Genomic DNA, 16,884 nt, shown 5'->3' with positions numbered 1-16,884 from the left:
AGAACATAGAAAAAACACCTTCAAAAGTCAGCATGACATTCCCATTTCCTAATTTTTCTGCTGACACTGACACTGAGACTGCATAAGAGGAAGTTGGATGAGGCCTTGGGTGATATGGTTTAGTGTGAGGTGTCCCTGCCCATGGCAGGGGGTTTGGAACTTGGTGATCTTAAAGTCCTTTCCAACCCTAACTATTCTATGATTCTGTGATTCTATGAATAAAAGCTGACAAACTCCAAAGTTCATCATTTTCTGAAAACCCTATTCTTCTTATGACCTTCTTACTTAAGCAGGAGCACAACAAATATTGTCACTTCATAATAAAAATGAGTATTATGGAAATATCTAATAAAGTTTAAGATTGAGCTGTTGAAGTGAAAATGAAAGGCATTTATAATGCAGTGATACATTATCCCACATAACTGCAAGAAGAGATGTATTTCTATTTTCATAGCCTAACGGAAATAAGGATTGTAACTTCTCCGAATTTTCATTGAAACTGATTTAATTTTGATTGGCTTGTTGTTCATTGTCCATGTATCCCAGTGAATCCCAGTTGAAAGAAGTCTACCTGTGTAGCGATGAACACCATTGAGATTTGCAAGGCCACACTGGTTGAACCACCACCCAGTGTTATCACTGAAGTTACTGCAGCTCTTTACAGGCTGCTCTTTAATAGTGCACATTGGCCTGCATCCATCGTTATCAACATCAAATGTGCTGAAAGGCATTGAATTCTGGTTATCTTCTTTTCTGTATCCTCTAAATGCATCACCTAAGTACCACAGATAAAACAAGGATGAATGGAAGAGTTATTTATGGAGAAGCATTTCTTACTTATGGCATACTCGCAAACTTTTCTTCTGCATTTATGAGAAAAATAGATTTCTTCAAAAGCAGTTCAACAACATCAAATAATGAACTGACAGTGTGTTAAAATATGGGAAAGAAAATGCATAAGATGCTGAGAAGTATGGAAGAAGTTGAAATTCAATGAAACATCTTTATATTGTTGTTGCTTTTAGTGACACATGCCAGCCATGGAGGTAAAGGCTTCTGTCCTTAAAGACAGTGGAAGAAAAGATAAAGGAAATGAAGAGGGCTAAAGGCTTATTAACTTCAGATTTTCCAGTGATATGCCCAAAGCTCCAGCATGAGTCATGAGGTAAAATGGAATTGTTAAAACATAAAGGTCAGTGATGACTGGTTCCCTTGTCTTACTAAAGAAACAAATACAGGCAGAGTAAAGCACCAACACATTTATAGCATAACTGTTGCATTGGTCATAAGGAACATTACTGCATACTAGTAAACATGCAAAAAAAAAAAAAAAGAAAAAAGCAGTAAGACATGGTGCAATACTTAAATCTTTGCACATTTAGTATAATTTATATTATTTATATTATGGGGGGGGGGGGGGGTGTCTGGAACTGTGAATTAATTTGTGCCTCTATATCAGCCAGTAACTGTTACACACTGCAGACCTAATTTGTTCCAGTCAGTTTCTTTATGCTTTGTATGCCACTGTCTGGACACTGCTGAACTAACCAAAGCAATAACATCAGGAAGACTTCCACTAACATCAGCATATTTGGGATGGGAAAGTGGACAGCTAAAGAACTGGACCATTGGTTAGATACATGCACACACACACACATAATATCCCTTATCTGTTACATGTATAATCTGTGGACTTTGAATCCATTAGAGTTCCTTTATTTTCTTTATTCATTTTATTTATTAAAGGAGTGTTTATTCAATTATTCCATTAAAGACCTTGAAGGAATAGAATAAAATTATTTTTTAATATGTAAAGATTGATGTTATAACCAGTTGCTACATCATTAACCATTTATCTGCATAATATTCATTATGCAACATAGAGAAAAATATATCCGAAATACACATTTTTAAAGTTATCTTAAGTATTACTCTTTCAAATGCATTTTTTCACATTTAGAAAGGGAGCAGCTATCTTTAAATACTTTAAAGAAGGTTCTTACCAGCATTTCCTGAATAACGTCCCAAATGGATCTTAAAAGAACACGCTTCATCCTCTATCCAAAATCCATCATATGATGCATAGGCATGCTTATCATTTTCTGATTCCAAATCCACATAAAGACGGAAACTAGTGGCCTTTTGATTTACTATGTGAAAAATCTTCCTCAATCCAAGCCAAAATTCCCCTAAGCCAGAAATATAATATAGTCAATAAACTTCTAGAGATGGAAAATGTAAGAGAAAAAATGGATTCTTTTAGTTCTTCTGCTTTCCTTCCAAACCAAGTGTAATAGAAGTTGAATGATAGGCTTATATTTCTTTGAAAGACTAAATAATGTACAGAGTAATCTTCATACTTCAATGGGAAATCCATGGAAAGAATTCCTATGTGTGCATCATCTTTTTTTCTCTGTGACGTATTTAGAAAATTGCCCACGTGATAACTTTCAAGTGTTCATCTTCAATAATCCTTATAAGACCACAAAACCTGGGTGTGCTAAAGATCCACTTCATTAAACAGAATTCAGTAGCATTCCTAAGGATAAAACTGAGAACTGATGAATGTTAGCATTCTGTGAAATGCAACAAAACTCAAACCCTTTTCTTGAGGTTTGCTGCCTCTGTAACTCACACTGTTTTCCATGAAAGATTTCCCCGATATGAGCTGTGCTTTTTTTTGTATAGCTGGAAAGTTGTGTGCTTCCACTGCAATCCCAGATAAACTCCTGAAAAGGAACTCAGTTTACACTTGGTGGATGGAAGGTGTCTGTAAAAAATTAGTATCACAGTTGTGTTGATGTTACCTACTGAAATGTTTCCATTCTGTTTCCAACTTCATATGCCCTATGTTGAAATATTACTGATTTCTTCCTGCTTTAAGGAAATATGTCACAAATATGATTAAAACCAACTAAAGCTTGAGGTTTTTTAAGCTAAAAAAGGGAAATATAATATTTACATTATTTCAGGAAGAAAATATAATAACATTTCAAACACCTCTTGTGAGACTGAAAATGGGCAATGGCTAAAGACTCTAGTAGGGTGATAGTCATTATTGAGAAGATCACACAATAGGTTTGATTAAAGAAATCTCTTAAGCATAAATAAGACTTTTAAGAAACAGCTTTGCTCTCTATCCTGCTAAAAATCCCACACAGTTTACTGAAATGTAGCTGACATAAAGACAGCAGAAACATCAGGTCCAAAACACTTAAGAGTATTTAAAATTAGTACCAGAAAGGCCACCAAATCCATCCAGATATTCAGACCATGTTCTCTGGAATGGAATGATTCCGTCAGTTCTTTTCTGAATCACGGTCCATCCACCTCCTTGAAAATCCATGTCACACAAAACCTAAAACAGACATAGATATGATTAAGCATTCTTGAAGCAGCTGTTATGAAAACAGTATAATTAAATAAAGGTGAACAATTCAGAGTTTTGCTAAGCAACACACCTTCCAAATATCTTAGCAAAAAGCTCAAAGAAAATAAAAAATTCAGCAGCAGTATTTTCTTATATGTTCTTGTTGGACTGCTTGATTTGGAAATTTCCTCAACTTAATACAAGTGCCTGCTCATATCAGATATGATAAATAAGCTTTGATAAATGTTACTGTATATTAATAATATCATGAAATAGAAGCAACATGCATTTTCAAGTATTAATTGTGCAAAATATCCCAGACACAGGCACTAACACTGAATATATTTTTATTTCATCAAAACAAAATAGACACAACTTCCTCACTGTCATACCATCTTCCCCAGAAATACTGTGTTTGTGATGCCTGGGAAATGTAGAGCCCTTTATAGAGATGAGGAAATGTAAAAAGTGATAGCAGTAACCCAGTAGATAATAATTTATGATGGAGCAGCAAAAAAACTCTACATAAGAAGGGGCCCCAATTCAGGGAAGTCAACAACCTGCAACTGAGCAGTCCCCCTGAATACATAAGATCAACTCTCAAATTTATCAGTCTTTGCTAAAATTTGTGCCCAACAGCATGTCAAAAGGCAGTGGTCCAGCTGCCCTCTGCTCTGCTGTGGAGTATCATTATGTGTTACATTTTCCCCTCAGCCCATTTAACTTTAGACACATAATTGAATTCCCTAAATTAGGAATCTTATCTGCCCTTATCTTCCCTGTAATCCCTTGTGAATGAATAGAGAAATGTTCATTCACAGCATGGCTCTGAGAAACCAAGATCTAAATCACCCTCTGCAGGTGTTGGTCACCTCCACTGTTTACAAAAAAAGGCCCCTAGACCCTTTCACTGCTCTTTAGGGATTTCAGCTAAATGCCTAAAGTTACGTGGAATGTATCCAGGTCACTTTGCATATTTTTCAAGCATGTCCCCAGTGCCAGTCCAACAAGGATTAAGAATTCTGGGCACCCTAATGTAGAAAGGTGCATATTTCACTTTTAGCTACTGCAACACCTAAGCTGTTCCAATTAGTTCTAGGGGATGCTATGCTTAATTAGTGTTTAAAATCAGAGGCTCATTTGTAAGTGTCTCCCGATGTGACTAATAGCAGGACAATTAACCTGAAAAATGCTTATAGCTCTGGAGCCATTAAGCTACTTGTGATAACAATGGTAAATTCAGAATAGAATGTTGGCTATCAGTAAATTGTAACAGTAAGCAGATGCAGAAGAGATGGAGTAAAGTAGGAATATTTTATTCGTGTTACAGGGAATGTGCAAAATGAAACATGTTTCAGAGAAGACAGATTTGCAATCTTAGCTGGTTGCTAAAAGTAGAGTCTAGGTGTAATTCAGTGGCAGTCTGGGCTTTATCTGTTGCACCCTCATGGCCTATACCAGCCAGATATTTTTCATGAAACCAAAACTTGTTCCTTGGCAGGAACACATCAAATTCATATTCACAACTGCTGTGACTTAACAGCATCTTCTTATGAATTATGAGAAAGCAACAGGACAGAGCTGCAATTGTGATCTAATACAACCTGAGGAATCTTGGATCTTCAAGTAAGTCAATGCTATTGGATGCTTTAAGCAATCCTGCAACACAAATTCTGACTGAATCTTAGTAAGTCATGTGCATGAAAGAAAATGATGGGCTTTATTCCCTGGAGAATCTCATGCTTATTTCAGTCACCCAAGGAGGGTTGAACTGGAATAAAAGGAAACACAGAAGATTCCAAAGTGAATATTTAAATGTAAATACCTAAAACTCATTGAAAATAATCCCATTGCCTCATCTGCTGTCTAGAGAAGATGATTGCATGCTTGGCTGCTCCTCTCACTATGAGTCAGAAATACAAAGAGGAGCCCACTTGGTCACAACATCCATCTTCAGTCCAATATAAATCAGTGGGAGTGTTGATAACTGACAGAAGGAGCAGATTTGGGTTTTCATGAGAGGTTATCAGACAATTAGATACGGCACTGGAACATACACCAGCTAAGTAAAAATATGAGCTAGATATGCAAAATAGCAGTGATTGCTGTGTAGTTTCTTCATCTCTTATATACTGGAAATGATGTAATTTTCTTTCTGCAAGCTTTATAATAGTTAATGCACTTTAGAGCTTGTTCTAGGTCTCATATTGTGTAAGGTATGAGGGGCATGATTGTGCTAGGAACATTTAAATTAAATGAGCAGGAGGATGCTGCTACTGAATATTTCCTCCCTTTCCACCTTCAGTGTGTCCAAGAGTTATATTCCAAACAGCTGTTTAGTTTGTCTGACCCACCTTAGAAATATCATTGATCTAAATTTACTTTTCTGAGATGACAAGAACCTACCACTACCACTGAAAATGGATATTTTTAATGCTCCTGGAATTCAAGTTTCAATTAGCCTGAGTTAACCATCAGAATGTATACTTGCTTTCGAAAACATGAGGCTTCAAACATGAAAACATGAGAACAGTATCAAGTTGTCTACATAGATTTCTTCATTAATCTGGTATCTTCATGCAAATTATTCTAAAGACATTTGGGTTTGTTTCATTTACATTTAAAGGCATCTTATTGCTGACAAGGTCTTCACTGAAGTATTTTTTTCCTGCTCACTTTGTTTTCAGCTTTTTAGATTCTTACTATGGTTTTCTGTCTCTTCGTATTTTTCGTATTTACTTGTCTGCAGAAATTCCAGAAGACTTGGGTATTCGCCCCTTAAAATGCATTGCAATTCCTTGTTTGTGTTTTAATGTCTTGAAATTTATATTCATCTGTAATTTCTCTTGTACCTTTTTTACAGTTCAACACATGGAAGAATTTGCTTTAAAGAGTTTTCCTTGAAATATCATTCTTTATGGAACACACATATTTTAGATTATTTTCTCTGAGAACTTTTTGGCACTATCTTTTCAGTCCTGTGTAGCATTTACCAGACAAGAAATTAGACACTCATTTCATGAGTGCAGATGTTTCTTCTCATTATTTATTGTTACCTTGTGCTTTTAATCAAATTATTATTATTTTTCTTTTTGTTTCTTCTTCTCCTTAAAGAACCTTTCCACTCATATAACTGATTCTCACATTCTGGCAGTAACTTTAAGTGTAGAAAAGTGTCCAAAATACTTTTGAAGTGAAAGGAGGTTTTTTGTAGCATTCAGTAGAGTTCCAATTGGCTAGAGATAAAGGGACTCATCCTTCCTTTGTTATATGTAAAGGCTATAAAGTTAGATATTAAATTTTACTATTTATTAGCTGGCTTAAACTCCACATTTTTTCTCCAAAAACTAATGACCCCAGCATGTGTTGTGAAATTAAAGGTTTGAAAGTGCACTCTGCCTTTCCACTGTGCATAAAGGGCTTCTCTAAGTAGAACAGCCCAAAATGGAAAGAAACAGACAAAACAAAGGATTGTGTTTGCATGGATCTGAGTGGCCCGAGTCTGGGGAAGTTAACCAAAAACTCTTTTATCCTAAATAAGCACTATAACTCCAAGCAATTACGGAAAATGCAGGTGGTGATAGGAAGCATGACTGCTGCAGTTCATGCTGAACTTCATCCTTTTATCTTTGTCTTAAGAATGTATATCCTGAAAACTGGATTTGAAAACTGAAAGATATTTCTCTGCCTCAAGTCTTGAGTTATAATGATGCTCAGACAAGTGATAAGCACCTGCTCCTCAAACTAATGTACATCTGCCCCTATATGTAGGTGCATATACAATATCATGGTCCAAGCTATAGGCATCAGTAGAGTCACTTCTCAAGAGAAGGCAATGCTATACAGTCAGCAGAATAATTCAGAAAGCCAACGGTCCCATTTTAGGTGCCAGATGGAGCAGTCACTTGGCTCCTTAATTTTCCATCTCTAAACCAGAAAAGAACAACGCTCCTCAATGTCCAAGGGGTGCTGGGAAATTCCCAGGAAATACCTTGTTTTTTCCTTTTTGGTACATTTTTCACTGTATATAAAATCTGATGATGGGATCTTATGAATGAAATTAAATTTCTTTGTAGAAAACAAGAAACTGATCAAAATTATAGTAATAGCAGACACATTTAGATGATTTCATACATATCTGCTGAGAAATTGTCAAGGAAAAGACTTTAAATCTATTAAATATATTCTAAGTGCCTATTCTTAAGCAAACTGTGACTATCCTGAGAGATTAATTTATTACCTCAAAAGGAAAATTTGATCCTTCTGGATGGATAATGTACAGACCAGTTGGAGTTTTTGAAACTGAACCAACAGTATCTTTGATATCAGTGCAATCCAAGCCTAGAGAACAAAGTATTTGACGAAGCTCATTAGCATAATATGTTAAACAAAAACACAAACAAAAACAAACAAAAAAAACCCACAAACAAATTCAAGTTAAACACAGAAAAAGTACTTTCTTGGTAATACGTGAATCATTTCAAATAGCATTTTCTTGCCATGCAAACTTTAAAATCATGTTTTCTCACAAATTTACGTTGTAAATGAAATTTCTCTGAACTCCATTAAGCCCAGAAGGAAATATAAATTATATTGAAAATAAGGGAGTTCATTCTAACTTTAATGGAAATGATACAGAAATTAAAGATTTTGCATCTGGGTCATTTTACAGATCTTATTTGGGTAACACATGTTACTGAGAAAAGGGCATATTATCTGGGAAAGGATGTCTTTTCCTGCAGATATATGTATTTATATTTGTAAAAGCCTCTACATCATAATGTATACATTATAAACCCCTTGCTTTTAAGTGTTAAGCCAGGTCTGTGTTAAACATACTCAAACAAGCAGTTCCTATGGCCAGTGGGACTGCTCAGAGGTAATGTTTCCTTTAGCTGGGATGGACACGATGATGAGAAGTAACTGTCCCGTGTTCAAGTAACTTTGATCATATTTAAAGGAAATTACAAATGCAGAGCACACTTCATTGCAAAAGAAAGTGCTATTTAGCAACATCTGATCATTTATGAACTGATGGTCATACCTGGTATGCTAAACAGTATGCCCAGAATTATCAGTTGTAAATGATTTAAAGCAGTCTTTATGATGACATTCTTAAACAGATTACAAATTTTCCAGGGTTTATATGTTATGAACACAGAATACTGTAAATGTTATAATTGCTTCCCTTTGCTTTAATTAGCGCTCTGTCAAGATATAAAGATAAAAAAGCAAGAGACCTAGACTAAATGCAAAATATACCTACCATGAGACTGAACTGCTTTGTAAGGAAGTGGATCCAAATGCTTTCTCAAAACTTCTGCATTCAAAAGAAGAAGTCTGTTCATGACTTCATTTACCTGCAAATACAAATAGAAAATCTTTACTTTGGTTGCAATGAGGATTTTTACATTCTTAAAGATATTCTTTTTTACTCCTAGTAAATATAATCCAAAATTCATTTTTGTGATGTGCTAGTGATTTGCCCTTCATTAGGTACAACGGTCTTTTTTTGATCAAAAAAAAAAATAATTTTTTTTTTTAATCAAAAATCATTTTTAGGATGATTTGCAATGCCAGATAACTGCAAAGAAGTCCTTCAGTTTGAATAAGGCTTTTTATCTGTAGTAAGGGATACACAGTGTTTGTAAACTACTATGAGAGTTAACAGTAACATAATACATCATCTGAACAAATATGACAGAACTGGAGTTAGCCACCAATGTGGATCAAGTGGTGCTTATCACTCCCCGTAGAAATGAAACCCACACCCTACCCAAGATATAAGGAATGTTGGTAGAGACTCTAATTCTACTGTTTTAATGACAATATAAATGCTTAAATTTCCTCAGTTAGATAATACCTGCAGTGATAAGTAATAAATAAAAATCTTTATGATAAAAAGTACCTGATTAGAAAGGTAGTCCAAAGAAGACTGTTGATCATCCATCATGTTCCTTACCATTTTTTTTGTGCTTCTTGCATATTCAACAAGTGAGTTCTGCAAATTTCCTTTAAAAGAAATATGTTCATCCGCTTTGTTACCATAAATCTAGAAATATTCTTGACTGAACAATGACACATTTATGGTATCTAAGCGAATATTGAAGGTGTTTAACCTCAGCATACTTAAAAGTGAAACCACAGTACAGAGACCACAGATTAAAGCCAAAGATGCTAAAAACCTCAGCTTCACTGGTTGCAGGGAAGACATTTTAAGAAGTGATGCTCTTCTTTAGATTTGAAGAATTTAATCTTATCCTTGGGCAACTTGGATGAGCAGTTAATGGATAGCAGAGAAATACAAATGCAAATGATAAAAGACAAATATATAAGACATTCTGTCATCCTACATTTACGCTTTCACTCCTGGTTTTTGTCATGATGCTAAAAATCAAAACAAAAACCAAGCAAACCTGACAGGTAATTAACAAAATATATTAAAAATCATATAGGAAATACAATGATTTTGATTTTTTTCTTTTTTTCTGAGGCTGATTACATCCTTTGCTGTGTAGTTTGTCAAGGCAGTGAGTAGAGGATGTCCTGCATCAGTATCTACAAAAGGCAAGCTGAAGTATAGATTTCCTCCCAGTTTAACTGACTTACTAACTAAACTAAATAACTCTCACTTAACTCCCTCACAGCTAACTATGATGTTTAAATGATGGACAGACACCCTACTCTTCTTTAATGGAGAGAGCTACTAACATTCAGAGAGTAACACAGATCTAGGCAGGTGGAGCTGCTGCCTGGATTTGCCTGTCTTGATCAGTGATTATAGAGACTAGCATGATTATACTTCAGCTTTCTTGCACCAGCTGCATCCCAGAAACACAGCACCCCAAATTTTCTGAATCCTCAGCCTAGGCAGCAGCATCAAGGACTGTCACATGTGCTCAAGAAGATTAAAAAATAAGTTGGCACAGCATAGCAGAGCAGAGCAGAGGGTTGCATAGCATGGCATTGCATAGCTTGTTGCTGAGAGTATTCTTTATGAATACATACTGCACATGTAATGTTTTTCCCCTCGTAAAATTTTAGCTTGAACATCACATGGTACAAGGCATTGGTCTTTTTGTTTTGAAATATCTGCAGATTTATTTTTCTCTTCTGCCTTGAGTGGTTCCTCCACAGCTCCAACATTCCTTGTGCCCTGTTGTACCAAACAATGGAGGGGGAAATAAATTGATCATAAAGCATATATAAAATGTCTCAGGCTGCCAAAATGAAGTAGATGATTACTCCATGGGTCTTCCTTCAAAACCTGGGGTTTTGCAAGCTTTATCAAGTTATAACTGACAGAGCTGAGACCAAGGCCTGTTAGGTGTCTTCTGCTTAGCCATCCCACACTAAAGAAAGAGTGTCAGAGTAAAGAATAACCTCTATAAATTTGAAAAATACCAACAACGTGTTTGGTATTCTACCAGAGCTCTGTGAAATGAGGCAATAACTTGTAAATCTTGCATTTAAGAACTCACGTTTTAGGAATCACCACATCAAACAGACATCTCAAATACTAACAAAGTTATTTTCACTGGAAAGGAGCAGTCTCTTGGATTTACCACATATTAGCAAAACATTTTTACTCTTGAAAGTCCCTAAATTAATTACTTGGATTCTGATCATGGAAATACTTGCATAAGGTATTAATCTATGCACACAAACAGTCCCAAGCAGATTTGGGACTTAACATTAAAAAAATATTTTAAATGCTCTTATGGAGGAAAGAATAAAGGGACACTATTTGCAGGCACACAATTATAAACAATAAAAACATTGGTAAAAGAAGTTACATATATTAATGTTCTTTTAAAATAATATTTTCATACTTAATATATTTTTTCTTTTCTGGTGCTGTGTGAGAGAAGATATGGGAATGCCTCTGACTCATCACTTACAGAAATGCTAAAAGTAATTCCTAAATATGTGTCATTGTCAAAAGACTAAGAAATTCATTTGAGCCTTTGTTGATTCCATAATCTCAGCAAAGCATTGTAGTATGTTAATATACTGTATTTTCAAGTGTAAATAGGATCCTTAGAAACATGAAGATTTTAATGAAAAAGAAAACTCATTTAGACTTGAATACATCTTCAAAACACTTGTTCTCCTTTACTGCTTCAGGTTTCTCTTTCTGGCTTTTGCAGTACACTGGCAAAGCACTGAACAGGTTTTTTTTCTGACTTGCTTTTACAAACTGTAAGTAGAAATTAGATAAAACTGTTAACAAGGAGATTTTATATTAAAAAAAGTTTCTGAATTATTAATATGATTACAGTTTGGGACTGGAGATAAACAATAGAGAACTAAAAGAACATGTTTCTTTAATTTTGAAATAAGCACAGAATAAAGGAAGAAAAATTGACTTGAAGCTTATAAACAGATCACTCAGAACTCTGCTTTGTTCCAGGGCTTTATCACAGCTCCTCACTACATGTTCAATTAAATGCTGTCAAGAAAATATTTTCAATCAATATTTACTTTTAATAAAGCCAACATGAAACAGGCTATTAAAGCTGACCTCAGCAATTCAAGCAAAAACTGCGACTCTGCCAAAAACAATAGTTATTCTGCATTTGTTCATGCAGATGAGATTAAAAATATGGCCTAACAACAGGGCTGTGATGAAAGTAATTAACACAAAACTGCTCTAATTCTAACTGATTTCGTACAGTTTGAATGTAGTTTCTTTTCTCTGTCTGGAAATATCTGATTGTTCTGTGTTTTCCTGTCTACTCTGAATAAAGCAATATAGAGTTTCAAAACATCTGTCGCTTTTCTGAGAAATCATCCAGTTACATTCATTATCTTATTTAAGCAAAGGAATTGAAAATCTTACCTTAGATGAACAAGGCTTGCCATTACTTATGACAGTCTCTCCTAAACTGAGCAAACAAATATGGAGACAAATCAGTGAAGTTACCCCAAAGCAGTTCATCTTTTACTTGAAGAAATGCAAACGTTTTGAAGGGTTTCAAATTTCCGTGGAAAGGATTGTACACTATGAAGTCCTGAGCTAACTATTTGGGAATGTCTGCCGCACAAAGCGCAGCCAACACTCCTTTAATTCCTGGATTTAATAAAGCATGTTTCAATTGCACAGTAGATTTTATACACTACTGCTTGTATCCTGAGACCAATTACTGCTTATAACCTCTACATGACACATCAAACATATGTATTTTCATTGTGATAAAACTGACAGATTTTCTTATGCACTATTTTTGAGCATTGGTATATATTTGGCACTGAGTAGTCTGGCCTAATTGAAAGAAAAACTAGTATGGATCAATGTTTTCACCTTTCGCAAAGGTTTTTAGCATTAAAATGAAGGTGTTTATATTGGTGTGATGGTAGTGCACTAGAACAGGCGGTGGAGGCAATTTTAGAATAAGTTCTAAAAGCAGATTCAAATAGAAAATTGAAAAATATTACTTTAAAGCAATACTTTGTACTACATAGAAACCTGTTTACCAGGAGAACAAAAGCAGTCTCTTGGTCTCACTAGTAGCCCACCTGTAGTAACACAGGGACTGTAAGTGAGACAATCATTCAAATACCTGAAGAATGTCGAAGTATAAGAGAATGTGCTGAAAAAGAAGAAAATTAAATGTAGTCCACAGAAACTTAATTAAAGCTATGAGGCAATTACGGTTTTCATACACTTAAATACACTCTTTTTGTATCTTTAAAACTGGGTCTGATATTTTAACCAAAAAGCAAGTTACTTGGAAAGTTAATTTGGAAAGTTCATAAAGGTCCAACAGATTTTCAACTCCTCGTGCACATCAGAGAATTTAAATTGCTTGTAATCTGGCTGAATAAATGAAACTTCATCTTCTAATGTACCGCTGGAGATACTCCATCAGAATATACTGCTGAACATCACCTTGCACTGGTTTAGCCAGACAATGTTCCAAATTGGTCTTGATACTGAGGTTCATCTCCAGCCCTGTCTGAAGCTGGAATACACTGGAAATAGCTTGTGATACAAACAGATTTGAAAGCAAATGGGGGGCAGGGATTAATACAGTTTTAAATCCAGTTTTTAATACAATGTTTTCTTTCACTTAACAGCTGAAGCCGACTAAGCACCAGTACCTGGCCTCTCCCTGAGAGGAGCATGTTCGACTGTCTGTGAAATTTTTAAGAACTTAGGTTCTTCAAAATATCTCAAAATATTTTTTAACTTGTTCTGACATACCTCATGGCACATCATAGCTCTTCTGATATAAGGATTACTAGAATTTAACTAGTGCATCAGTTGACGTTCTCTCAAGAAGATGCAGGTTGTGATCTACAGTTCAGTCTCAGAAAGAAGCTGAAAAGATTTTATTGGCTACTCATATATGACATTAAAGGGGAAAGAACAGTTTTCATTCCTCTTTATCTGCACAGAAATCAGAAGAGGTGACAAATTTCAGGAACGAACGGTTAAAGTGGTCAGAACATGGACTGACCTCCCTCTCCCATGCAGTCATCTACACAGTTAAACTGAAGCTTGGAAGAAAGCTAAAGGGCATTAGCAGATTAATCCCCCGGTGGAAAAAGAAGACAGAAAAATGTGTTTCTGCAGCAGCATAACTATGCTCCAGCCTTCAGTTAAGTTCTGTAATAAATTCAGAATCTATCCCACAAGGATTTGAGAGCTGATCTTTATCCTTGACTGGAATATCAGTCTCTAGCCCACAGTAAAAATTATGAAACTGTTTTCAAACCAGCTGCCAGAGTGGGACCTTCCATTTTGTAACCATTTGATACCAGGATGTGTGCTGTCCCAGAATAATCATACAGTTCTGAAATACATGGTCCTCAGCTTGTCACCTTTTCATCCCCCAGTCTGAAAGATGTGAGGTTACTCACCAGGAGGAATTATCTAATAACCAAAGGAGGGCTATGAACAAGTAAGAAAAAGGTAAAAACAAGAAAGACAGAAAGGTGTGTGTATATATATATATACACACTATCCTTAATTCTGAATTTCAGAAGGTATCTAAGGTGAAGCTGTGAGTTGCACTGGATAAGATCAAAATTTGCAGTAAGTCTAGAGAAGCTCAAATTCTGCTGATGTGAGCTGCCACAAGTATTGGAACAGGCTTCCCAGGGAAGTGGTGGAATCACCGTCCCTGGAAGCATTCAGAAACTGTACACTACATCTACATCACTGTAGATGCTCTCAGTGACATGGTTTAGAGGTGGACTTGGCAGTCCTGGGGTAATGGTTGGACTTGATGATCTTAAAGGTCTTTTCCAACCTTTGATTCTATGATTCTATAAACCTGAATCTTCCCAGATGTGACATAGGCTCAAGTTCTGGAACTGTTTCTAAGCTCTGCTTCAGTCCTGTTGGCGTGACTCCACACTGGTAAAAACTTCTGCTGCTTCCTAAATGAAGCACTGCATTTTTTTCAGGCAAACTGGGATTTTTAAAGTGTATGTGGATTGAAAGGTAGTGAAGTGACAAACAGTCTTACACCTGCAACACAGAAGAGTTCAGATTGGGCAAAGAGGTGGTGAATTTGTGCCTGGTATTAGAATCATAGAATAGTTAGGGTTGGAAAGGACCTTAAGATCATCTAATTCCAACCCCTCTGCCATGGGCAGGGACACCTCACGCTAAACCATCTCACCCAAGGCTTCGTCCAACCTGGTCTTGACCACTGCCAGGGATGGAGCATTCACAACCTCCCTGGGCAACCTATTCCAGTGCCTCACCACCCTAACAGGAAAGAATTTCCTCCTTACAAAATTATTCTGAATTATTATTCTGAATACAGGTGGAAAACTGTCATTTTAGGGTCATCTTCTCAACTGTGGTAACTGGGGTATTATTTATAATATAAATATATAAATAAATATATATAATATAAATATAAAAATATAAATAACATAAATTATGTATTAATATAAATTAAGCACATTTGTCAATGTGAGCATCAGTGGGTTTGCCTGTAAAATGGCAATAGTAACACTTCACAGGCTGTGCTACAAATACGGAGGTGGGAGTCTGTGGGGAAAAGTATTTTACAAATGCTGAGTACTATTTTTAACCTCCTAGTCAAAGACATAGAACAGCTGCACACTGAAAAAGAGAAGAATTGGTTTAAGCTCAAATACAACAGCCAAGAAATGTCTCACCATGAAATCACCGAGGCATTTAGACTTCTGCTGACAGCTCATCCAAGGCATGAACATCCCAAGACAACACACCCTGCTTTGCCTGGAAAAAAAAACACACGTTTTGCAGTCTTAAAAACTTTTTTTTTTTTTACTTTGTGTAATTTTATTTACTTTTTTATATACTTTTTATATTTTTCTATTTTTTTTTCATTGATATTTCTACACCCTGTGTTTAAAAAAAAAAAAAAAAAGAAAAAACACCAAAACCCTGCAAAACTAACGGGAAACGTTATTTGTTTTGATACCGGCTGGTTTGTTTGTTAGTTTTAAAAGGCACTCCGTTGTTTATACAAGTGCAGACAGGATGGGAAGCCTGGCGAGGGGTCCCTCAGTGGCGTGCCTGAAGAGGCGACAGACACAGAGGGTGCCGGCGGCGGAGAGAGATGCGTGCGCGCGGTTTCCATCCAGGGCCGGGCACCCCCGGGCACCGCGAGGCCCGGCCCCGCCGGGAGCGCTCCCTTCCGGGGAGCCCCAACGGCCCTGAACCTCGCGCCCGATTCGGGTAACGGCTTGTAACGGGAGCTCCAGGCGAACCGCAGTCACTCCCGGCCTCCCCTCAGCCCTTCCCTACACTCCCTCACCCGTTTCCCGCCTCCCCTCGGCCGCGGCCCCGCCCCGTTGCGAAGGAAGCGGCGTCTCCGGTTGCTATGGCACCGGGAAGGCGTCCGGCTCTGGACGCGGCCAGCTGCGGTGTGAGGCAGCAAGCCCGAGGCGCTGAATGGAGCCCGGCGGGACGGGCGGCGGGGCGGCGCAGAGGCAAATACCCCTCGGAGGACTCCAGGACAGCGCGGGTGGGACGTGGCGCGCTGCTGCCGTGTATCCTTCCGCGGTCGCCGCCGAGGCAAGGGCTGGGCGGGCGGTCGGGGATGGCTGGGGGCGGCCCGCGGAGAGATTCCGGCACGGGCAGGAATTAGGCCGCGGGCAGCCTGGAGTCCGAGGGGGGGGGGGGGCGGCGGGTTTGGGGCGGTGGCGAGGGCTTGCTTTAGGGGTGGATCGAAATAAAACTGGCACGTTGGTTTCTTAAAGTGCTGTAGGGAAGTTGACTTCTCAGGCGACTTTTCTTATGTTCCCTCTTGGAACAGGTTGAGGGAGCTGGGCTTGTTCAGCCTGGAAAGAGAAGGCTCTGGGGAGGCTTATTGCAGCTTCCAGTACCTAAAGGGGCCGACAAGAAAGCTGGAGAGGGACAGTTTACAGGACAAGGGGACATGCATTTAAACTGACAGAGGGGAGATTTAGACATTTAGGAATAAATTCTTTACTGTGAGGGTGATGAGACACTGGCACAGCTTGCCCAGAGAAGCTGTGGCCGCCCCATCCCTGTCAGTGTTCAA

At 37.4% G+C, this 16,884-nt stretch overlaps 2 protein-coding genes across 3 annotated transcripts in view; one reads left to right on the top strand and one right to left on the bottom strand.

The window, feature by feature from the left end:
* Nucleotides 1-221: 221 nt before the first annotated feature.
* Nucleotides 222-13,496, bottom strand: ANGPTL5 (angiopoietin like 5). Of its 2 annotated transcripts, XM_062629855.1 has the most exons (9): nucleotides 13,263-13,496; nucleotides 12,213-12,253; nucleotides 10,379-10,526; nucleotides 9,279-9,382; nucleotides 8,637-8,730; nucleotides 7,611-7,711; nucleotides 3,238-3,358; nucleotides 2,004-2,189; nucleotides 222-775 (listed from the first exon to the last, which is right to left on the bottom strand). In XM_062629855.1, the coding sequence occupies exons 1-9, from the start codon at nucleotides 13,315-13,317 to the stop codon at nucleotides 456-458; spliced, it is 1,170 nt and encodes a 389-aa protein (XP_062485839.1). In that variant the 5' UTR covers nucleotides 13,318-13,496; the 3' UTR covers nucleotides 222-455. The 2 variants fall into 2 exon arrangements, with proteins under 2 accessions (XP_062485839.1, XP_062485838.1); XM_062629854.1 differs by lacking the exon at nucleotides 13,263-13,496 and having other exon boundaries at nucleotides 12,213-12,905.
* Nucleotides 13,497-16,219: 2,723 nt separating this feature from the next.
* Nucleotides 16,220-16,884, top strand: part of CEP126 (centrosomal protein 126) — a 41,362-nt gene continuing 40,697 nt past the window's right edge. The window contains 1 exon segment of the mRNA XM_062629852.1: nucleotides 16,220-16,369. Coding sequence (XP_062485836.1) covers nucleotides 16,272-16,369 — 98 coding nt within the window. The 5' untranslated portion in view covers nucleotides 16,220-16,271.

The sequence above is a fragment of the Pezoporus occidentalis genome, unplaced genomic scaffold, assembly GCF_034315485.1.
Source record: "Pezoporus occidentalis ecotype Australia unplaced genomic scaffold, CSIRO_AGI_Poc_V1 ctg342, whole genome shotgun sequence".
NCBI classification, from domain to species: Eukaryota; Metazoa; Chordata; class Aves; order Psittaciformes; family Psittacidae; genus Pezoporus; species Pezoporus occidentalis.
Note: the sequence above shows the minus strand (reverse complement) of the source record. Positions and strands in the feature narration are given on the sequence as shown.